This window comes from Lampetra planeri, chromosome 53 (genome assembly GCF_965212315.1).
Source record: "Lampetra planeri chromosome 53, kcLamPlan1.2.h2, whole genome shotgun sequence".
NCBI lineage: Eukaryota > Metazoa > Chordata > Hyperoartia > Petromyzontiformes > Petromyzontidae > Lampetra > Lampetra planeri.
This window is the reverse complement of record NC_136159.1, coordinates 1,314,975-1,340,572: the sequence shown is the minus strand read 5'-3', so window position 1 is coordinate 1,340,572 and position 25,598 is coordinate 1,314,975. Positions and strand designations below refer to the sequence as shown.

At 57.6% G+C, this 25,598-nt stretch overlaps 1 protein-coding gene across 1 annotated transcript; it reads right to left on the bottom strand.

Moving 5' to 3' along the window:
- Positions 1-692: 692 nt before the first annotated feature.
- On the bottom strand, positions 693-25,598 carry LOC144734884 (CUGBP Elav-like family member 4). The gene is made up of 12 exons (XM_078617324.1): positions 25,258-25,598; positions 24,403-24,485; positions 12,141-12,189; positions 9,751-9,876; positions 9,170-9,249; positions 7,092-7,235; positions 5,879-6,023; positions 4,175-4,321; positions 2,991-3,053; positions 2,263-2,343; positions 1,867-2,010; positions 693-831 (listed from the first exon to the last, which is right to left on the bottom strand). Exons 1-12 carry the CDS (start codon positions 25,550-25,552, stop codon positions 704-706), a joined length of 1,485 nt encoding a protein of 494 aa, XP_078473450.1. The 5' UTR covers positions 25,553-25,598; the 3' UTR covers positions 693-703.

The window sequence follows — 25,598 nt, the reverse complement described above, 5'->3', positions numbered from 1 at the left end:
GGGGTTACCCCAGCGGGGGAGGGAGGAGGGGTTACCCCAGCGGGGGAGGGAGGAGGGGTTACCCCGTGCGGGGGTCAGAAGCTGCTGTTCCATAACGTCTCCCTGAAAAAGAGGGCAGCAGAGGGGAGAATGTGGTGAGCGTGGTGCAAGGTGAGCGTGGTGAGTGTGGTGCAGGGTGAGTGTGGTGAGTGTGGTGCAGGGTGAGTGTGGTGAGCGTGGTGCAGGGTGAGTGGAGTATGGTGAGTGCCTCACCTTGAGAGTGCGGGGAAGTGGCCCTTCACTTGGTGAGTATGGCGAGTCGCCGCTCACCTGGCCAGTGTGCGCTCAGGAGGGGCGTTTGGGTGAGTGGTGAGTGGTGAGTGTGGTGAGTGTGCCCTCACCTGGTGAGTATGGTGAGTCGCCCATCACCTGGTCAGTGTGCGCTCAGGAGGGGCGTTTGGGTGTGTGGTGAGTGTGGTGAGTCGCCCTGACCTGGTGAGTGTGCACTCAGTCGGGGCAGTGTGGTGAGTGTGGTGAGTTGTCCCTGACCTGGCTAGTGCACGCTTAGTCTGGGCGGTGTGGCGAGTGACCCCCCCTCCCTCCCACCGCTCACCAGGTGAGAATAGTTTAGTGGCCCCCCTCGCCAGGCAAGCGTGTGCTCATTAGGGGCGGCGTGGTGAGTGGTGAGTGTGGTGAGTCGCCCATCACCTGGTGAGTGTGCGTCTCAGTAGGGGCGGTTGGCGTCCTTGGGTCGCTTGAGCTGCACCTTGAGCCGCTTCATTCCGATCTGAAAGCCGTTCATGGCCTGGATCGCAGCCTGGGCAGAGCCCGGGTTATCAAAACTCACGAACCCTGGGGCACGGGCACACGCGACACCGGTGGTGAGTGGCCCCTCACCTGGTGAGCATGTGCTCGGTGTGGGGTGGGGGGAGGCGGTGCGGTGCGGTGAGTGTGGTGAGTGTGGTGAGTGTGGTGAGTGCCCTGCGCAGAGCCCGGGTTGTCAAAACTCACGAACCCTGGGGCACGGGCACACGCCACACCGGCGGTGAGTGGCCCCTCACCTGGTGAGCGTGCACTCGCTCAGTGGGGTGGGGGGAGGGGAGGGCGGTGCGGTGAGTGGTGAGTGTGGTGAGTGCCCTGGGCAGAGCGCGGATTATCCAAACTCACCTGGTCAGTGTGGCGCTCAGCAGGGGGCGTCGTGGTGAGTGGCCCCTCACCTGGTGAGTGTGGCGCTCGGGGTAGTGGGAGGAGCGCTGAGTGTGGTGAGTGACCTCGGCTGGTGAGTGTGCGGGGAGTCGGGGCGGTGCGCCGAGTGGTGAGCGTGGTGTGTACCCTCACCTGGTAGTTGTAGGTGTGATGCAGTGATTGGTGACTGGTGAGTGTTGAGTGCCCTCACCTGGCGAGCATGCAGGCAGTAGGGGCAGCGTGGTGAGTGGTGAGTGACGCTGCTGTTGGCAGTAGGGGATGTGTGGCCAATGACTGCTGGTGGGTGAGTGGGCAGTAGGGGCAGTGTGGTGAGTGTGGTGAGTGGATACTACACATTGTTCAGCTATACACACACCATCACTCTCACACACTCAGTGAGTGAGGGCGGGGCGGGTGATAGTGGAGTGCGTGAGGGTGGAGCGAGTGAGGGTGGAGCGAGTGAAGGTGGAGTGACGGTTGAGGGTGGAGCAGCGGGTGAGGGTGGAGCAAGTGAGGGTGGAGTGACTGGTGAGGGTGGAATGACGGGTGAGGGTAGAGCGGCAGGTGAGGTTGGAGCGAGTGAGGGTGGAGCTAGTGAGGGTGGAGTGAGTGAGGGTAGAGCGAGTGAGGGTGGAGTGACGGTTGAGGGTGGAGCGGCGGGTGAGGGTGGAGCGACGAGGAGGATGGGGTGAGTGTCTGTACCGAAGCACTTGCTCTGGTTGGTGGCTCTGTCCACGAACACCTTGGAGGAGATGACGCTGCCGAACGGGAGGAACATCTGCGTGAGCTCCCCGTCGCCAAACTCCTGCGGCAGGTGGTAGATGAAGAGGTTGCAGCCCTCGGGGCCTGCAGGGGCGGGGGGAGGAGCAGCAAAGAGGTCAGAAGAGGTGAGCGCAGGTAAGAGAGGGTATATGGACCAGGTGAGGGGAGGGGATTGGCCAGGTGAGAGACGTGGGATGGAGCAGGTGAGAGGGGGGGATGGAGCAGGTGAGAGGGGGGGGGTGGACCAGGTGAGAGGGGGGGGGTGATGGACTAGGTGAGAGAGGGGGCAGGATGGACCAGGTGAGAGAGGTGGTGGTGGTTGTAATGTGCTTGCACCTTCTCTCTGTTGTTGAGGCAGCACTGTGCCCGGGTGTGGGAAGCTCTGGTTGATTTGTCCATAGACAGCTGGGTACGTCGCTGAACAAAGACAAAAACAAAGATCACCCCTATAGCCTTAATAGACTGTTGGGGCAAGTGCTTTTAACGAGCACCTTTAAAGACCAGCACGGCACACGAGGGGCTGGGTGGCCAACACCACGCCCGGCCGCCTTTGTCTCTCCAGTGGCAATGTTTACACACCTCACCAGGTTCTCATTTGAGACTGAGTCGACCTAGGGGAGGCCCACGACCAGTTCAAATAATCGTCACTGGCGTTGGCCGTGAGCGAGAATCCAACTCGGGTCGCCAGGTTTGTAGCACAGCGCTACCCGCTACACACACACACTCATCACCACTCACCAAACACTGTGATGCAATAGGGTAGTGTGATGTTGCGTGGTGGTATGATGGGGTCACGGTGTGATAGTGTGAAGGTGTAGGCAGGTATAGTGGTATAGATGTGGTACAGTTGTGGTACAGTTGTGGTACGTGGTGGTGGTGGTGGCGGTGTGATGTGGTGGTGTGGCATTGAGTAATGTGGTGGTTGTTGCGGTGGTGACGTTTTCTTCTGGTGCAGTGTGGTGGGGTGGGAGCATGGTGGTGCACGGCGGTGTGGTGTGAAGTATAGTGGCAGTGCGGTGCAGTGCGGTGATAAGTCCGGCAGTGCGGTGCGGTAAGTCCGGCACCTGTGTACTGCTGTATGCCGGCGTACGCCTGCTGCATGGGGTCTGCAGCAGTGGGGCTCTGAGCTGTGGCACAAAGACAAAGATCCCCCGTATAGCCTTTAATAGACTGTTATGGCTGTTCTCGAGCACATGTGAAGACCAGCACGGCACACGAGGGGGTAGGTGGCCAACACCACGCCTGGCCGCCTCTGCCTCCCCACTGGCAATGTTTACACACCGCACCAAGTACTCATTTGAGGCTGAATCGACCTCGGGGAGGCCCACAACCGGTTCAAATAATCGTTACTGGTGTGGGGCCGTGAACGGGAATCGAACCCAGGTTGATAGCGCAGCGTGCTAACCGCTACACTACCACTCCCCATACCGCTGGCACTTGTTAAATTAAGAATTTGGCTCAGGGTTAGACCTAGGGGTTGGGATCAGGGTCACCTGGGTAGGGTTAGGGGTCAGGTCAGGGTCACCTAGGTGGGGTTAAGGATTGGGGTCACAGCCACCTGGGTAGGGTTGGGGTCGGGGTCAGGGTCATCTGCGTAGGGTTAGGGGTCAGGGTCACCTGGGTGGGGTTAGGGATCGGGGTCATGGTCACCTGGGTGGGGTTAGGGGTCAGGGTCACCTGGATGGGGTTTGGGGTCACATGGATAGGATTAAGGGTTGGGGTCAGGATCACCTGAGTGGGGTTAGGGATCACCTGGGAAGGGGTTAGGGGTCAAGGTCACCTGGGTGGGGTTAGGGGTCTGGGTCAGGCTCACCTGAGTGGGGTTAGGGGTCAGGCTCACCTGGGTGGGGTCGGGGTCAGGCTCACCTGGGTAGGGGTTAGGGGTCAGGATCACCTGGGTGGGGGTTAGGGGTCAGGGTCACCTGGGTGGGGTTAGGGGTCAGGCTCACCTGGGTGGGGTTAGGCTCACCTGGGTAGGGGTTAGGGGTCAGGGTCACCTGGGTAAGGGTTAGGGGTCAGGCTCACCTGGGTGGGGGTTAGGGGTCAGGCTCACCTGGGTGGGGTTAGGGGTCAGGCTCACCTGGGTAGGGGTTAGGGGTCAGGCTCACCTGGGTAGGGGTTAGGGGTCAGGCTCACCTGGGTAGGGGTTAGGGGTCAGGCTCACCTGGGTAGGGGTTAGGGGTCAGGCTCACCTGGGTGGGGGTTAGGGGTCAGGCTCACCTGGGTGGGGGTTAAGGGTCAGGCTCACCTGGGTAGGGGTGCAAGCCGTTGCTGTACAGGGCCTCGGGCTGGCCGTTGTGCTGGGGGGGCAGCGCCGTGAAGCCGTTGAGGCTCATGGGGGGCGGCGCGAGTGCCGGCACGCCCGACGAGCCGATCCCGGGGGGGGTGCTGCCCCCTGCAACCACAATCACAACCGCACAGCCACAACACAGCCACATTACAACCGCGTCAGTGCGAGCCGTCACTCAGCCGCCGCCGCGCAAACCCTCGATCGCGCAGTGGTGTAACCACCGTGCAACCGCTGCAACCACATCGATGTAACTATAATACAACCGCACAGCCACAGTGGTACTATCACAATCGCACAGACACCACTACAGACACAGCTACGTCCATACAATCACAACCACACAACCACACAGACACAACCAGGGACACGCAACCACAATCGCACATTCACCACACAGACATGACCACAAACAGCACAATCGCAAGCAGAGAGACACCACCACAGACACAACCGCACAACCACAACGCAAGTTAACATGTCGGCTTTCGCGACCAATAAGGAGGATTTCTCCACAACTCTGGCTGTCGCCTGATGATGCTGGTTGTAATTACTGGCGAAACGTTGTACTCAAATTGTAAATGTTGTGGGTTTTACTCTCCAACACACCGGTGTGCTGTACTAGTAACGAATTGGCATGTTTTGTTTACTTGACGAACCTTACCAATTAGCTGTGTCGGGTGGTGGCGGGTTTAACGACACATTTATATTTACGCGATCTAACCCAAAAACCTCTATTATGGATAACCACAATGCAGTCACGCCTATGACTCCGCTGTCAGATCGTCAACCAAAGTAACTCATTACCCCCCAAATCACGCCCCAAGGCGGCCACCAGGAAGCGCTGAGGTAGGTCTTCGTTCAACAGTTGCTGAGCAAAACGTCGAGAGGCCATCAACAAACAGCACGAGCATGAGCGCTGTAATGGATAGAACGTGAAGACGTTTCTTCATTTGAGCAAGGTTGCTGTCGTAAGAGCTTGGAGGGAAAGAGACGATGAGGGGAGGAAGGAATTGCAAAGTGGAGCGGTGCGAGGGAGGATGCAGAAAGGGAAGAGAGGTGGCCTGCAGTGTGGTGTGTGGGTGGGTGAACGTGTGTGAGTGTGTGTGTGGGTGAGTGTGTGTGTGGGTGGGTGAACGTGTGTGAGTGTGTGCGTGTGTGAGTGTGTGCGTGGGTGAGTGTGTACGTGGGTGAGCGTGTGTGTGGGTGAGTGTGTGCGTGGGTGAGTGTGTGAGTCAGTGAATGTCTGAGTGGGTGGGTGAGCGAGTGTGTGGGTGGATGAGCGAGTGTGTGCGTGGGTGAGTGTGTGAGTGGGTGAATCAGTGTGTGAGTGGGTGAGTCAGTGAATGTGTGAGTGAATGGGTGAGCGAGTGTGTGGATGGATGAGCAAGTGTCTGAGTGGGTGGGTGAGTGAGTGTCTGAGTAGGTGAATGAGTGTGTGAGTCAGTGAATGTGTGAGTGAATGGGTGAGCGAGTGTGTGGATGGATGAGCAAGTGTCTGAGTGAGTGGGTGAGTGTGTGAGCCAGTAAGTGTCTGAGTGGGTGCGTGTGTGAGCATGTGTGTGTGATGGTGATAGGGAGTGGGTCACGAGGGGTGACAGTCGTCTCACGGTTGGTGAGGTGAGAGGAGTGAGCCCGGGTGGTGAGGAGGAGCAGGCGCCTCACCTGACGTGGGAGTCATCGGCGGAGCGCCCAAACTCGTCATGTTCATCGCCGCCATCTGCTGCATCTGGGCGGCGGAGAAGGCGGAGACGGGGGCGATGTAGCCGCCCTGGGCCACGGCCATGAGCGCGGCCTGCTGCTGCATCAGCTGCGACACACACAGCCACACGGCATGCTGTTGCACCGCACGACCCGCTGTTGCACCGCATAACCAGCTGTTGCACCATACGACCCGCTGTTGCACCATACGGGCAGCTGTTACACCACACGGGCAGCTGTTACACTACAGCTGTATCACACGAAACGCTGTCAAACAACACACCCAGCAGTTGTCCCAACTACCACTCACAGCCTGCTCTCAGACAGCCTGCTGATACATTCGCTATTATGCACTGCCTGCTAATTCTAGATTTGAAGCTTTCGTGACTGCAATGATTCATATTCTCAGGTTTTTTCGGTAAAGTCACGTAGGTAAAAACATTAAAATTAATGAAAGTAAAATAAAACAAAACAAAATAAAATTCACGACGTTTCGGAGGCAACACAAGTCTCCGTCATCAGGTGCACTGCCTGCTACTTTAATCAGCTGTGTGTAGAGTTGTGTATGTGTGTACATTTTCACGTGTGAATGCACGCGTGTTAATGTAATCAGCGCGCGTGTCTGTGCTTTGTGTGTATCCCTGGCCACCCCGAGGTCGACTCAGCCTTAAATGAGTGCCTGGTGCCGTGTGTAATTGACATGAACATTGGGAAGGGAGGCAAATACACCGCGGTGGCGAGATGTAAACTACCTCGCCTGGTATACAGGAGGCCATGGGCTCGATTCCGACTCTTGACCCCTGTATATATTTGGAGTGTGTGTGTGTTCTCCCCGTGGTCGTGTGGATTTTTCTCCACTTTTTCCCTCCACGTTTAGAATTAACATGCGTTTCAAGCATTTGGCTGCTATAAATTTCCACGTGATAAGTCACTTAATTGAGCTACCATTTGTGACCAGGTCACTTATGAAAAAGAGCTATATAGCTGAGTGAGCCTTACCTGGTAAAACAACAATTACTTAGAGTTTAGCTACGGCCGGGCGAGCGGGCGGGCGTGGCGGTGGCCACCCAGACCCTCGTGCGCCGCGCCGGCCTTAACAAGATCTACTCGCAAACTGCACTTGCCCCAACGGTTCATTGAAGGCTACGCGGGGGACCTTTATCCCTGCACGTCTCACCGCCTGGGCGTACGTCCCGTAGGCGCCGAACTGCAGCGCCATGGGGTTGAAGATGCCCAGCTGGCCGGCCATCTGCTGCATGCGGCGCAGAGTTCGCTCCTTGTCCGTGTCCGCAAACTTCACCACCAGACTGGAGGACGCACCCTGCAACGCGGAGAGACACGCGGAGACACGCGGAGAGATACACTGAGACACGTAAACACGGAGACACGCGAGACTGTTGGGGCAAGCGCTGTTAGCAAGCAGCACCTGCACCTATGAAGGCCGGTAAGGCACATGACGGGGTGAGTGGACAACACCACGCCCGACCGCCTTTGTCTCCCCAGTGGTGATGTTTACACACCGCAACCAGGTGCTCATTTGAGGCTGAGTCAACCTAGGGGAGGCCCAGGACCGGTTCAAATAATCGTCACCGGTGTTTTCCGTGAGCGGGAATTAAACTCGGTTCGCCGGATACGTAGCACGGCATGCTAACCGCTCCACTACCTCGACACACACACGCACACACAGGCACGCCTCTTGGAGTTATACATGGAACACACAGGTAAAAATAGCCCGTCACAAAGGTACACAGACACAGAAGGCACACGAAGACATAATACAAAGACAAAAACAAAGATCCCCCGTATAGCCTTAACAGACTGTTGGGGCAAGTGCTGTTCGCGAGCGATGCAACACAGACACGCGTAGACATAGACACACAAAGGTACACACGCTGTTGCCATAGTAACATTCACACGCTGTTGCCATAGTAACATTCACACGCGGTTGCCATAGTAACATTCACACGCTGTTGTCATGGTAACATTTACGCGCTGTTACCATAGTAACATTCACATGCTGTTGTCATGGTAACAATTACGTACTGTTGCCATAGTAATATTCACATGCTGTTGTCATGGTAACATTTACGCGCTGTTGCAATAGTAACATTCACACACTGTTGCCATGGTAACATTTACCCGCTGTTGCCATAGTAACATTCACGCGCTGTTGCCATAGTAACATTCACACGCTGTTACCATAGTAACAATCAAGCGCTGTTGCCATAGTAACACCAGGCACTTGCAATGGGATCTTGGGAACATTAGCGCCCCGTGCTGGCGATCCTGGGAATAGCGATGAGAATCCCATTCGTGTCAACAGTGGCGGGAATGGCTGGGGATTCTACGGACAATTCCCTAAGGGACCTGTCAGAAACACAGACACACGCAGACACACAGACACACAGACACGCAGTCACATAGACACACAGACGTAAAGACGTAAAGACACGCAGACACACAGACACGCAGTCACATAGACACGCAGTCACATAGACGTAAAGACACGTAGACACACAGACATGAAGACACATATACACACAGACACACAGACACATGCACAAATAAATCGACACATAAACACGACATAAAGACACATAGACAATGGCACAAAGATGCATAGACACAGATACACATGCAGACACAGACAGACACACAGATATACAGAGACGGACGCAAATACCGTACACAGACACACAGTGACATAATACACAGACGCAAGGACAGCCACACAGACACACACGTAAACACAAATGATACAGACACACACGTAAACACAGGCACACACAGGCACACACAGACACACACGTAAACACACAAAGACACGTACACACAGACACACGCTCACACAAAGACACAGACACACACGTAAACACAGACGCTCACACAGAGACACATACGTAAACATGTAAACACAGGCACACAGACACACAGAAACACACAGAAACACACAGAAACACGTACACACAAATATCCCCTGTATAGCCTTAACAGACTGTAGGGGCAAGTGCTGTTAGCGAGCACCTATGAAGGCCAGAACGGCACACGAGGGGGTGGGTGGGCCAGCACCACGCCCGACCGCCTTTGTCTCCCCAGCGGCGATGTTTACACACCGCACCGGGTTCTCATTTGAGGCTGAGTCGACCTAGGGGAGGCCTGGGACCGGTTCACTACTCTGATTGGCAATGGGGTTGAAGGAACAGGCACTGATGGGGGAAGGCGGCGGTGGTGGTGGGGGGTGGGGGGGGGTCCCACCGGCATGGTCTGGCTCCCGTGGAGCGCGTTGATGGCCGCCTGAGCCTCGGCGTGGTTGGAGAACTTCACGAACGCGCAGCCTGGACACACACACAGCATACACACAGCATACACACAGCATATATACAGCATACATACACACAGCATACACACATCATACATACACACAGCATACACACATCATACACACAGCATACACACAGCATACACACAGCATATATGCATCATACACACATCATACACACAGCATACACACAGCATACACACAGCATATATACAGCATACATACACACAGCATACACACATCATACATACACACAGCATACACACATCATACACACAGCATACACACAGCATACACACAGCATATATGCATCATACACACATCATACACACAGCATATATACATCATACACACATCATACACACAGCATACACACAACAAACGGCCGGTGCTCACCACTCACCACTGCTCACCAATTGCTCGCGCTCACCAACTCACCACCTCCTCACCACCGCTCACCAACTCACCACCTCCTCACCACCGCTCACCAACTCACCACCTCCTCACCACCGCTCACCTTTGCTGTTGCCGTCCGGCCCGCGCAGGATGGTGCACTCCTCGATGGAGCCGAACGCCTCAAACATCCTCCTCACCTCCTCCTCGGCCTGCTGCTTGCTCAGCATGCCCACGAACAGCTTGCGGTCTGGACACAGGCGACACACGAGGTGACCAACACACACCGCTGTTGGGGGTGGGGGGGGGGGTAATGGTGCACAAACACCACGCCCGGCCGCCTTTGTCTCCCCGCCGCCGATGTTTTATTATACACCGCAGGGCTCGTTTTATGGCTGAGTCGACCTTAAGGGAGGGAGGGAGACCACCGGCAGGACCGGTTCAGATATTCGCCGCTGTTTTTATTTGTCGTGAGCCCTGGAGTCGAACTCGAAGTCCGGGTTCGGAGCGCGCGGTGCGCCAATCGCTGCGCCACCGCTCCCCCGAGGGTCACGCGCGCGCGTGCCCGTGCCCTGAGTGCCGAGTGGCCCCGGGGCGACCTCCAGTGGCGAGCCTCGCCCAGCTGACGCGCGGGGAGGGGGCCCCGTACACAGTCACCCCGACCCCCCCAAACACGCGACGTTGAGCATCCTGGGGCTCGTGCACCTCATCACACTCCACCCTCCTCACACTCCACCCTCACACTCCACCTTCACACCTCATCACACTCCACCCACACACCTCATCACACTCCACCCATACACCTCATCACACTCCACCCTCACACTCCACCCTCCTCACACTCCACCCTCACACTCCACCCTCACACTCCACCCTCACACCTCATCACACTCCACCCTCACACTCCACCCTCACACTCCACCCTCCTCACACTCCACCCTCACACTCCACCCTCACACTCCACCCTCACACTCCACTCTCACACCTCATCACACTCCACCCTCACACTCCACCTTCACACCTCATCACACTCCACCCTCACACTCCACCCTCCTCACACTCCACCCTCACATTCCACCCTCACACTCCACCCTCACACTCCCCTCCTCACACTCCACCCTCACACTCCACCCTCCTCACACTCCACCCTCACACTCCACCCTCACACTCCCCTCCTCACACTCCCCTCCTCACACTCCACCCTCACACTCCACCCTCCTCACACTCCACCCTCACACTCCACCCTCACACTCCCCTCCTCACACTCCCCTCCACACACTCCACCCTCACACTCCACCCTCACACTCCACCCTCACACTCCACCCTCACACTCCCCTCCTCACCCTCACCACCTCAGCACACCTCAGCACACCTCCCGAGGACCCTCATCTTCCTCACATCTGACACGGTTCCCCGATTTCCCGTTGCCACGGAAACGGCTCACTCCCGCTGCCTCCCGGCCCAGTTACCATGGCAACAGCACCGTTACCATGGTAACCAAACAAGCACAGCATCTGCTCCATTGCATAAGGAGGCGGGGCAAGGATACGCTCACCACTAATACTAAAACTCACCATTCACTGCTCACCAATACTCACTACATTCACCATCAACAATTACTGCTCACCAATACTAATCACTTCACGAATACTCACCAATACTCACCACTCACCAACACTCTCCAATACTCTAAACTCGCCACTCACCAACACTCACCAATACTCACCACTCACCAACACTCACCAATACTCACCACTCACCAACACTCTCCAATACTCTAAACTCGCCACTCACCAACACTCACCAATACTCACCACTCACCAACACTCACCAATACTCACCAATACTCACCATTCACCACTCACCAACACTCACCAATACTCTCAACTCGCCACTCACCAACACTCACCAATACTCACCATTCACCACTCACCAACACTCACCAATACTCACCATTCACCACTCACCAACACTCACCATTCACCACTCACCAACACTCACCAATACTCACCATTGACCAACACTCACCATTCACCACTCAACAACACTCACCAATACTCACCAATACTCACCACTCACCAACACTCACCAATACTCACCACTCGCCACTCACCAACACTCACCAATACTCACCACTCGCCATTCACCAACACTCACCAATCGTCTCTGCTCGCCACTCACCAAGGCAGGGAGGGAGAGGCGTGCAGTCCGCTCATCCCGTACCCTCACCCCCGGAGCCCTCACCCCCCCCCCCCATACCTCCCTCATAAACCACACTTGACGAGTTCGTTATCATGAAGAGGTGCATTGAGGTGGGCGACGAGGTGAGTAAGGAGGTATGGGTGAGGCGAAATATGAGGCGTGACGAGGTTGGACGTGGGGAGGAGGTGAGTGGGAAGGTGGGTGAGGCGAGTTTGGTGAGTCGTGGTGAGTGACGAGGGGTGGGAAGAAGGTGTGTGTCGCGGTGGGTGAATGGCGATGTGAGGAGGTGAGTGGTGAGGTGGGGAATCCAACCTCCTCGGCTCTCGCTGTCTGCTGGCTTCACCTGGATGGGTCTGTTCATCTGCAAGGAGACGACAGCACGGGTCACGTAACACGCCACCTCGTATTTCCACTACCACACCGCCTCCCCCATCACCACCACCACCTCACCTTGCCACGTTATCACACCATCGCCCCTCTACACCACCTCCTCATCACACCTCATCACGCACCTCATCACACCACCTCATCATCATCGTCATCATCACACCAACTCATCACAACCCCATCATCACAGCGCACACCCAAGAGTGGTGAGGTGAATGCGGTGAAGGTGGTGAAGGTGTGGTTGTTTCTGAGTGGTTGCTGTGGTTGTGTTCGTGGTGTGGTTGTTGTTTGGTTGTGTTAGTGGTGTGGTGGTTGTGGTTATGTTAGTGGTTGTGTTAAAGGTGCGGTTGTGTTAGTGGTGTGGTTGTTGTTGTTGTTCGTGGTGGTTGTTGTTGTTGTTGTGGTTGCGGCTCGCGTCTATGTGATTATAAATCCCGATCAGCGCGTGGCTCCTTAATCCGCGGCGGGGGGGGCGGACGGCATGGGGGGGGGGATTAAACCACAACTCTGATGGATATTAATCCAGCTCCCTCACCCCCTCACCCCTCACTCCACCACCCCTCACCCCACCACCCCTCACCTCACCACCCCACCACCCCTCACTCCACCACCCCTTACTCCACCACCCTCACCCCCCATCCCACCCCTCACTCCCCCCATCCCTCACCTCACCATCCATCACCCCCACCCATCACCTCACCATCCCTTACTCCCCCACCCCTCACCTCACCATCCCTCACTCCATCACCCCTCACCTCACCATCCCTCACTCCATCACCCCTCACCTCACCATCCCTCACTCCATCACCCCTCACTCCACCATCCCTCACTCCATCACCCCTCACTCCACCACCCCTCACCCCACCACCCCTCACTCCATCACCCCTCACTCCACCACCCCTCACCCCACCACCCCTCACTCCACCACCCCTCACTCCACCACCCCTTACCCCACCACCCCTCACTCCACCATCCCTCACTCCACCACCCCTCACCCCACCACCCCTCACTCCATCACCCCTCACTCCACCACCCCTTACCCCACCACCCCTCACTCCACCACCCCTCACCCCACCACCCCTCACTCCATCACCCCTCACTCCACCATCCCTCACTCCACCACCCCTCACCCCACCACCCCTCACTCCACCACCCCTCACTCCACCACCCCTTACCCCACCACCCCTCACTCCACCACCCCTCACCCCACCACCCCTCACTCCATCACCCCTCACTCCACCACCCCTTACCCCACCACTCCTCACTCCACCACCCCTCACCCCACCACCCCTCACTCCATCACCCCCTCACCCCACCACCCCTCACTCCATCACCCCTCACCCCACCACCCCTCACCCCACCACCCCTCACCCCACCACCCCTCACTCCATCACCCCTCACCCCACCACCCCTCACCCCACCACCCCTCACTCCACCACCCCTCACCCCACCACCCCTCACTCCATCACCCCTCACTCCACCACCCCTCACCCCACCACCCCTCACCCCACCACCCCTCACTCCACCACCCCTCACTCCACCACCCCTCACTCCATCACCCCTCACCCCACCACCCCTCACTCCACCACCCCTCACTCCACCACCCCTCACCCCACCACCCCTCACCCCACCACCCCTCACTCCATCACCCCTCACTCCATCACCCCTCACTCCATCACCCCTCACTCCATCACCCCTCACTCCATCACCCCTCACTCCACCACCCCTCACCCCACCACCCCTCACCCCACCACCCCTCACTCCATCACCCCTCACTCCATCACCCCTCACCCCACCACCCCTCACTCCATCACCCCTCACTCCACCACCCCTCACTCCATCACCCCTTACCCCACCACCCCTCACTCCACCATCCCTCACTCCACCACCCCTCACTCCATCACCCCTCACCCCACCACCCCTCACTCCACCACCCCTTACCCCACCACCCCTCACTCCACCATCCCTCACTCCACCACCCCTCACTCCATCACCCCTTACCCCACCACCCCTCACTCCACCATCCCTCACTCCACCACCCCTCACTCCACCACCCCTCACTCCACCACCCCTCACTCCACCACCCCTTACCCCACCACCCCTCACTCCATCACCCCTCACTCCACCACCCCTCACTCCATCACCCCTCACTCCACCACCCCTCACTCCACCACCCCTCACTCCATCACCCCTCACTCCACCACCCCTCACTCCACCACCCCTCACTCCACCACCCCTTACCCCACCACCCCTCACTCCATCACCCCTCACTCCACCACCCCTCACTCCACCACCCCTCACCTCACCATCCCTCACTCCACCACCCCTCACCAAACAATCCCTCACCCTACCACCTCTCACTCCACCATCCTTCACCCCCACTCCCCACCCCCCACTCCCCACCCCTCACCCCCCACCCCTCACCCCTCACCCCATCATCCCTCACCTCACCACCACAGACTCCACCATCCCTCACCTCACCATCCATCACCCACCATCCTTCACCCCCGACCCCTTACACCCCTCACTGACCCCTCCATCCCCACCCCCATGTTTCTCATCTCCCTCCAACTCCTCCCATGTCTCCCAATACCCCCTCTTCTGCTATCTCTGCATCTTCCCCTTCTCCCCCCTCTCTGTCTCTCCCTCCGAAGAACCCCACCGCACAAACCCGCCCCCTGAGGCTGTAATGACCCTGAAATTGACTTAGAATGAGGCGCGACTGGTTTACCCCGCTACCCCCAACCTTGTTAACCTCACCACCCCCTCACCACAGCTAACCTCACCACCCCCCTCACCACAGCTAACCTCACCACCCCCCTCACCACAGCTAACCTCACCACCCCCCTCACCACAGATAACCTCACCACCCCCCTCACCACAGATAACCTCACCACCCCCCTCACCACAGCTAACCTCACCACCCCCCTCACCACAGCTAACCTCACCACCCCCCTCACCACAGATAACCTCACCACCCCCCTCACCACAACTAACCTCACCACCCCCCTCACCACAGCTAACCTCACCACCCCCTCACCACAGCTAACCTCACCACCCCCCTCACCACAACTAACCTCACCACCCCCCTCACCACAGATAACCTCACCACCCCCCTCACCACAACTAACCTCACCACCCCCCTCACCACAGCTAACCTCACCACCCCCCTCACCACAGATAACCTCACCACCCCCCTCACCACAGATAACCTCACCACCCCCCTCACCACAGATAACCTCACCACCCCCCTCACCACAACTAACCTCACCACCCCCCTCACCACAGCTAACCTCACCACCCCCCTCACCACAGCTAACCTCACCACCCCCCTCACCACAGATAACCTCACCACCCCCCTCACCACAGATAACCTCACCACCCCCCTCACCACAACTAACCTCACCACCCCCCTCACCACAGATAACCTCACCACCCCCCTCACCACAGCTAACCTCACCACCCCCCTCACCACAGATAACCTCACCACCCCCCTCACCACAGATAACCTCACCACCCCCCTCACCACAACTAACCTCACCACCCCCCTCACCACAGCTAACCTCACCACCCCCCTCACCACAGATAACCTCACCACCCCCCTCACCACAGCTAACCTCACCACCCCCCTCACCACAGATAACCTCACCACCCCCCTCACCACAGATAACCTCACCACCCCCCTCACCACAGATAACCACGCCACCCCCCTCACCACAGCTAACCTCACCACCCCCCTCACCACAGATAACCTCACCACCCCCCTCACCACAGATAACCTCACCACCCCCCTCACCACAAATAACCTCACCACCCCCCTCACCACAGCTAACCTCACCACCCCCCTCACCACAGATAACCTCACCACCCCCCTCACCACAGCTAACCTCACCACCCCCCTCACCACAGATAACCTCACCACCCCCCTCACCACAGCTAACCTCACCACCCCCCTCACCACAGATAACCACGCCACCCCCCACACCACAGCTAACCTCACCACCCCCCTCACCACAGCTAACCTCACCACCCCCCTCACCACAGCTAACCTCACCACCCCCCTCACCACAGCTAACCTCACCACCCCCCTCACCACAGATAACCTCACCACCCCCCTCACCACAGCTAACCTCACCACCCCCCTCACCACAGCTAACCTCACCACCCCCCTCACCACAGCTAACCTCACCACCCCCCTCACCACAGATAACCTCACCACCCCCCTCACCACAGATAACCTCACCACCCCCCTCACCACAGATAACCTCACCACCCCCCTCACCACAGATAACCTCACCACCCCCCTCACCACAGATAACCTCACCACCCCCCTCACCACAGCTAACCTCACCACCCCCTCACCACAGATAACCTCACCACCCCCCTCACCACAGATAACCTCACCACCCCCCTCACCACAGCTAACCTCACCACCCCCCTCACCACAGCTAACCTCACCACCCCCTCACCACAGATAACCTCACCACCCCCCTCACCACAGATAACCTCACCACCCCCCTCACCACAGATAACCACGCCACCCCCCTCACCACAGCTAACCTCACCACCCCCCTCACCACAGCTTACCTCACCACCCCCCTCACCACAGATAACCTCACCACCCCCCTCACCACAGCTAACCTCACCACCCCCCTCACCACAACTAACCTCACCACCCCCTCACCACAGCTAACCTCACCACCCCCCTCACCACAGATAACCTCACCACCCCCCTCACCACAGATAACCTCACCACCCCCCTCACCACAGATAACCTCACCACCCCCCTCACCACAGATAACCTCACCACCCCCCTCACCACAGATAACCTCACCACCCCCCTCACCACAGCTAACCTCACCACCCCCTCACCACAGATAACCTCACCACCCCCCTCACCACAGATAACCTCACCACCCCCCTCACCACAGCTAACCTCACCACCCCCCTCACCACAGCTAACCTCACCACCCCCTCACCACAGATAACCTCACCACCCCCCTCACCACAGATAACCTCACCACCCCCCTCACCACAGATAACCACGCCACCCCCCTCACCACAGCTAACCTCACCACCCCCCTCACCACAGCTAACCTCACCACCCCCTCACCACAGATAACCTCACCACCCCCCTCACCACAGATAACCTCACCACCCCCCTCACCACAGATAACCTCACCACCCCCCTCACCACAGATAACCTCACCACCCCCCTCACCACAGATAACCACGCCACCCCCCTCACCACAGCTAACCTCACCACCCCCCTCACCACAGATAACCTCACCACCCCCCTCACCACAGATAACCTCACCACCCCCCTCACCACAAATAACCTCACCACCCCCCTCACCACAGCTAACCTCACCACCCCCCTCACCACAGATAACCTCACCACCCCCCTCACCACAGCTAACCTCACCACCCCCCTCACCACAGATAACCTCACCACCCCCCTCACCACAGCTAACCTCACCACCCCCCTCACCACAGATAACCACGCCACCCCCCTCACCACAGCTAACCTCACCACCCCCCTCACCACAGCTAACCTCACCACCCCCCTCACCACAGCTAACCTCACCACCCCCCTCACCACAGCTAACCTCACCACCCCCCTCACCACAGATAACCTCACCACACCCCTCACCACAGCTAACCTCACCACCCCCCTCACCACAGCTAACCTCACCACCCCCCTCACCACAGCTAACCTCACCACCCCCCTCACCACAGATAACCTCACCACCCCCCTCACCACAGATAACCTCACCACCCCCCTCACCACAGATAACCTCACCACCCCCCTCACCACAGATAACCTCACCACCCCCCTCACCACAGATAACCTCACCACCCCCCTCACCACAGCTAACCTCACCACCCCCTCACCACAGATAACCTCACCACCCCCCTCACCACAGATAACCTCACCACCCCCCTCACCACAGCTAACCTCACCACCCCCCTCACCACAGCTAACCTCACCACCCCCTCACCACAGATAACCTCACCACCCCCCTCACCACAGATAACCTCACCACCCCCCTCACCACAGATAACCACGCCACCCCCCTCACCACAGCTAACCTCACCACCCCCCTCACCACAGCTAACCTCACCACCCCCTCACCACAGATAACCTCACCACCCCCCTCACCACAGATAACCTCACCACCCCCCTCACCACAGATAACCACGCCACCCCCCTCACCACGCTCACCACCCCCCTCACCACACTACACCCCCACACCACGCTAATCACACCACTTCCTCACCACGCGAATCACACCACTCCCTCACCACGCTAACCACACCACACTCACCACGTTTACCACAACACACTCCTTCACCACACTAACCACATTACCTCACTACGCTTACAACACCACTCTCTCACGACACTAACTACACCAAACTCCCTCAACCACGCTTACCATACACACTCCCTCACCACACCGCCTCACCACATTCACCGCACCACCCCCTCAACACGTTAACCACACCACTCCCTCACCAGGCTTACCACACACACACACTCCCTCACCACACCGCCTGACCACACTGACCAAACCGCCCCTCTCACCACGCTCACCCCTCCACACTTACACCTCACCCACATTCTACCCCTCGCTCCGCTATCCCCCCCCCCTCCCCCCGTTCACCCCCCCCCCCCCCGTTCACCCCCCCCGTTCACCCCCCCCCCCCCCCCGTTCACCCCCCCCCCCCGTTCACCCCCCCCGTCCCTCCCCCGTGTTCACCCCCCTCCCCATTTCCCCACCCCCCGTCCCCTCCTCCATCTCTCATCCTCCCCCTCCCCTCCCCTCTTAATTTGCTTCTCTCCGCCCTGCAGCGCCCCCATGATCCCCCCCACCCGCCCCACTCGGTTTCCATGGCGACAGTCGTGCGCGCACACGTGACCGCGCAAGGCAATGAGCGGGGTGTAGCGAGAGGGTAGGGGAGTGGGGGGATGGGCCCCCCTGCACCCCCCCCCCTTCACTCCCACTCGCCCCGCCACTCGCCCACTCCCCTCCCCCCTGCACTGCGCATGCGCAGACTGCTAATGTAGAGTTCGCATCGCAGCCTCGGCCGTGGGAACGTGGAGTCGCGTGGGGAGCAGAAAGGGGGGGGGGGGGGGGTGAGGGCGGGGTGGGGGTCACGTGACGCCCCGGGTTATTTTTATCTGGAGGCGCCACCGCGGCTGCCGAGACAACACAGCCGTCTCCATGGCAACCGTACCCGCTATCGCCATGGCAACCGCAGCGCGCTGCCATGGCAACGGCGGGAGACGTTGCCGTGGCGACGGCGTGCAGTGGGCCGACACATCAGCCATTACGACACCCCCATCCACACTCATTGCTATACCTATCACAACACCCATCACTAATAACACCCCATCACTACAGACATGACTACAGCCATCACAACACACACATCACCCATCAACGTCCAATCACTACCGCCATCACGCTGCGCCCCGTCACTCGCCCCTGCAAGCTGTGTTCCTGTTGCCCCAGCCGCCGTCACATCCAATCAGACACACTCACCCCTCACTCGCGCACCCTCACCCGCCCACCTGCACTCACTCCTCACCCCGCTCCCTCGTCCAGCCACCCTCGAGCCCCTCATCCCGATCTCTCAGCCCTCCCCCATTCCCCCTCATCCCTCCACCCGCACCTTCACACAGAACCCCGTATGTACTCGTGTGTGTGTTGATGTGTACACACGCGTGATTGTGTGTACACGTGCGTGTATACGTTTGAGCCTGTGCGTGTATACGTGTGAACCTGTGTGTATACACGTGTGTTTACACGTGTGAACAGCTTGTGTGTATACACGTGTGTACACATGTGAGCATGTGTGCGCGTATACGTGAGCCTGCGTGTGTACACGCGTGTACACATACATGTACATGCGCAGGGTACACGCGCAGGGTCACGCGTGTACACGTGTGAGCTTGTGTGTGTACACGTGTGTGTACACGTGTGAGCAGCTTGAGAGTGTACTCGTGTGAGCCTGCGCGTGTACACGTGTGAGCTTGTGTGTGTACACGTGTGAACCTGTGTGTGTACACGTGTGTGCCTTTCTGTGTGTGCATACACGTGGAGAGATGGTAGGTTTCTCCCATCGCGTAATACTTGTAACTCTGGATCACGGAGAGAGTGGAAGGGATTGGAGCTCGGGGTTGGGGATAGGGGTTAGGTGATAGGGTTTGGGGTCGTGGTTAGAGTCAGGGCTGGTTTTGGGTCTTGGTTCGAGTTAGGGCTAGGCTTTGGGTTATGATGATAGTATGGCGGTCAGGGTTAACGTCAGATGTATCTTGCTTTTGATTGGATCTAGTCGGGTTATGGTATTGGGTTAGCGTGAGGGTTAGGGCGAGGTTTTGGGCTGGGGGTGTGGGTCGGAGGTAGTCAGCCACGTGACCGCACGCACACACAATCACACACAAAGATCCCCAGTATAGACTTAACGTACTTTTGGGACAAGTGCTGTTAGCGAGCACCTCCGAAGGCCGGCACGGAATACGAGGGGATGGGTGGCCAACACCACGCCCGACCGCCTTTGTCTCCCCAGTGCTGATGTTTACACACCGCACTCGGTACTCATCTGAGTCGACCTAGGGGAGGCTCAGGACCGGTTCAGATAATCGTCACTGGTGTGGACCGTAATCTGGAATCGAACCCGGGTCAGTGGCTGTGTTCGTGGCGCAGCGCAGCGCTAAGCCGCTCCCAACACAAAGACAAAGAAAGATCCACCGTATAGCCTGAACAGACTATTGGGGCAAGTGGCGAGCACATCGGGCGAGGGGTGTATGGCCAGCACCACACCCGACCGCCTTTGTCTCCCGATTGGCGATGTACTCACACGCTCGTGTTGTTTGCAAGCGCTATTCCGTGCGGCCACAGTCAGTGGATGTGCGGGGAGCGGTAGTGTAGAGGTTAGTGCGCTGCGATACGAACCCGGCGACTTGTATTCGTGTCCCGCTCATGACAAATAACAGTGGCGAATATTTGAACTGGTCCTGGGCATCCTCTAGGTCGACTCAGCCGCAAATTAATACCTGGTACGGCGTGTAAACATCAGCACTTGGGAGACAAAGGCGGCCAGGCGGAGTGTTGGCCACCTACCGCCTCGTGTTTTCTGTGCCGACCTTCATCGGTACTCGCTAACAGCCCTTGCCCCAATGGTCTATTAAGGTTATTCGGGGGATCTTTGGCTGTGTGTGTGGGGTTGGTCACACACACGACCTTAACAGATGCTCACTGGGAGAACCCCCCCCCCTCCCCCCCACCGACGCCCTTTCCCCATCTTGCCGATTGCTCAACGGCTACGAATATTTACGTAACTATTCATATAGTTACGTATGTAGCTGTCCATGTCGTTAAATCTGTTCATTAGCAAACGATTGAAACATTTCATTAAGGTACAGAGCACAGTCGTCCACTCTTAATAACTATGTCTGTGGCCTCTCTATGTACGATGAGGAAGGGCCATTTCCCAAAACGTCGCTTATCCTTTTTTGTTTCCTTTCAAGGCCACGCACAAAAGTGTTATTTACTAGTTCTTGTTGTTGTTGTTGTTGTTTGTTCATTGTGCTTGTGCACCACTGCCAACGCAGCAGTAGCAGCATCGCCAGGTAATGTGTAACCTGTGTCTGTGTGTTTATCTCAATGTATATCTATGTGAGCGTGTGAGTGTGTGTACACGCGGTGGCGGTCCTGGGTCGACTCAGCCTTAAACGAATACCTGGTGCGGTGTGTAAACATCGCCACTGGGGAGACAAAGGCGGTCTGGCGTGGTGTTGACCAACCACCCCCTCGTGTACCGTCCCGGCCTTCATAGGTGCTCGCAAACAGCACTTGCCCCTACAGTCTGTTAAGGCTATACGGGGGATCTTTTTGTGTTTGTGTGTGTACGTGTTTGCATGGGGAGGGGTGCCGTAGTGGTCAGCGCACTGCGAGTTGGCGATTCCCGCTCACGCCGATAACAGTGGCATATATTTGAACCGGTCCTAGGACTCCCCTAGGTCGACTCGGACTTAAATGAATACCTGGTGTGGTTTGTAAACATCAGTCACTGGGGAGAGACAAAGGCGGCCGGGGGTGCTGCTTACCGACTGGTCAACCTACCCCATCGTGTGCCGTGCAGGCCTTCGTAGGCGCTCGCTAACAGCACTTGCCTGCGCAAGGCTACCCGGGGGATATTTGTCTGTGTGTGCGCGCGTGTGTCCGTGTGTTGTGCACGTATCTAATAGCTGTAGACGATCGGCGCTAATTGAATTATGTAAATTCTAATGATGTTCTAGAATGGCTAGAGAGGCGCTATTTGGCACAAATATACTCGGGTCTGTGCGGCTGATTGGGTCGACTCGCAGTGCCGCTCAGGCTAGAGGGGCAGCACATTCCTCCACGTCTCGCAGTAAACACAACTACACCATCTCTGGAGCCGATACGTGACTGGCAACCATTGTCGTAGCGAGAGGAATACTGTGTGTGGTGTGCCGGGTGGGCAGAAACGTTTCGGCTCGCCGAGCATTCCCCAGACGGTCCCGGCTGAAGCGAATCCCTGCCCCGCATCATCAGTGAACCCAAGTAAATCGCCTTCCATGGAGTAGTACTCGTGCGTGTGTGTGCCCCTGTGTGTCAGTGTGTGTCTCTCTGTATGCATTTATTATGGGGAGCGGTGGAGTAGTGGTTGGCGCACTGCGCTACGAACCCGGCGAACCGAGTCCAATTCCGCGCGCTTGGCCAACATCGCTGATACATATCTGAACCTGTCTTGGGCCTCTCTTAAGTCGGCTCAGCCTTAAATGAGTGCTTGGTCCGGTGTGTACACATCCACCACTGGGAATAATCATAGTTGCTCGCTCACAGCACTTGCCCCAACAGTCCCTTAAGGCTATACGGATGACCTTTGTATTCAAATCTGTGTGTGTGTGCATATATATGTGTAGAGATATATTTATGTTGTGTTTATTTATGTATATTTGTGTGCATATGGTTATGTCTCTGTGTGTATGGGTATTTATGTCTAGGTTTTGTGTGTCTATATGTTATGTATATGTGTGTACGTCTCTGAATGTATTTTGGTATATTTCGGTATGTATGCGTGTATTTGTGAGATTACCCATATATTCATCCACGTGTATGACTGTGTATATATGTGCATCTGCGCTTGTGTTTATGTATATCTGTGTATGCATATGTGTACTGTATATGGGTATGTATGTGCGCTTATGTGTATGTACAGTATCTGTTTGGGGAGCGGTGGCGCAATGGTTAGCGCACTGTTTCTAATCCTGCGACCACTAGTTCGATTCCCGCTCACAGCCAACATCAGTGACGACTATTTAAATCGATCCTGGATTGTCTCAAGGTCAATGCAGCCCTAAATGAGCACTTGGTGTGGTGTGTGAACATCACCACTGTGGGGAGACAAAGGCAGCCGGGCGTAATGCTGGACACACCACTACCACCGGGTGTTTCGTGCCGGCCTTCATAGGTGCTACTCGCTAACAGCACTCGCCCAAAATACTGTTAAGTCTATAAGGGGGATCTTTGTAAACACGCGTGGCAGTGTACACGTGGGGAGCGGTCGTGTAGCGGTTAGCGCGCTGCGCTACGAACCCAGTAACCCGAATTAGATTCCTGCTCACGGCCACCAATACCAGTGCCGCTTATCTGAACCCGTCTTAGGCCCTCCCCTAGATCGACTCAACCTCAAATGAGTAGCCGGTGCGATGTGCAGTAAAGTATCACCACTAGAGAGAGACGAAGACGGCCGGGGGTGGTGCTGGCCACCAAAACCCCCTCGTGTGTCGTGCCTTCATGGGTGCGAGATTATTTTCATTATTTTTCTGCTAGAAATTTCTACACGATAAGCTATCATCTATGGCCAGGTCTTTTCTGAAAAACAAGTTAATACCGCAATGGGATTACCTCGTAAGGTAAAAACATAGTTAAGTTTTATTTGTCTTTATTTTTAAGTGATTTGTTTACCTTCCCTATACTTTGCACTCGTGTCGTGTTTTTGCATTGTTTGTTGTTTTGAACGTGCTGACCCGCCCCTACTGGACATCTGTGCACAAGAGCTTTATAGCTCATCGGATTCCTCCTGCAGCATGAATAAATGTTCTGATTCTGATACAAGCGTGTGCGCGAGGGAGCGAGTGTCTCCTTCTCACCCCCGGCAGTGTCTTCTGCTCGTGCAGGGCGCTCTGAGCCTTGAGAGCCGAGTCCCGCGCGCAGTACGTGAGGAAGGCGCAGCCTGCACTCGCACACGGACGAGGAGGGGGTGACGAGGTGTGCCCTCGCGAAGCGGCTGGCTTGGGGTTGTTGCGGACGAGTGACGACCTTTGACGGGTGATGAGATTATGATGAGGTTGACGGTGACGATGGATGGTGACGGCGGCGGCTAGCGGACGATGGCCGCGGCGATGAGGTGACAGTGTGTCCCACCACGCACACGCGCACGCACCTCGTCACACCCCGTCACACCTCGTCGTCCTCACACCACCGAAAAACGCGCGCCGCTCGGCGAATCCCTCCCCCCAACGGCTTCCACGAGGGCATGGAAGGGGTGGGGGGTATAATGCAACGAGGCACGGGGGGCACGTAGGGGGGGGGGGGCATGTGGTGGGGGGGGGGGGAGAAGAGGCCACGCGGCAGCGAGAAGCGCGAAGCGAGAGGCGCTGTCTACTTCAGCACCAGCCACGGGGCTCGGGGCGCTGTCCAATTCAGCACCACGGCCACCATCGCCACCACCCCGCCTCCTCGCCCCCCCCGCGCGCCTCGCTCCCTCGCCCACGCTGCCTGTTACCGCGCCGCCGGCTGCTGCTGCTGATGTTGTTGACACTGCTGCTGCTGTTGCTGCTGCTGCCGCCATCGCGGCGCAAGAAGCCGAGAGGAGGCAGCAGCGCTCGGGGTTCGTTGAGCGCGACGCGCGTGCTTTGTGCGACGGGGGAGCGCGGTGCGAGTGAGGCGAGCGAGGCGCCCTCTCCTCCTCGTCCTCCTCTCGTCCTCCTCGTCCTCCTCCTCACCTTTGTGCATGCCCGTGAAGCGGTCCTTGAGGACGGTGAGCTCGTAGATCTTGCCGAACTCCTCGAAGAGCGGCTTCAGGTCCTTCTCCTCCAGGTTGCGCGGGATTTGGCCGATGAAGAGTTTGATGGCGTCCTGGTCTTTCATGGGGATCGTGTTGTGCCCGTGGCTCAGGCCGTTGACGGGGCCGTGTACGCTGCCGATGCTGCTGCTGCTGCCGCCGCTGCTGCTGATGCCGCCGCCGCCGTTGTTGACGCCGCCGTTGTCCGGGCCCAGCCCGTTGCTCAGCGAGGCCATCTTTGCTCCGCCGCCCCTTTCGCTCTCGGCGGCAGCGGCGGCGGCG

Coding starts and splice junctions, on each gene's coding strand:
- LOC144734884 (XM_078617324.1), bottom strand. CDS start 25,552: ATGGCCTCGCTGAGCAACGGGCTGGGCCCGGACAACGGCGGCGTCAAC. Junction 7,236..9,169: donor ACGGGAGCCAGACCATGCCG/GTGGGACCCCCC, acceptor TCCGCGTTGCAG/GGTGCGTCCTCCAGTCTGGT. Junction 2,344..2,990: donor CGGCATACAGCAGTACACAG/GTGCCGGACTTA, acceptor GTCTTTGTTCAG/CGACGTACCCAGCTGTCTAT.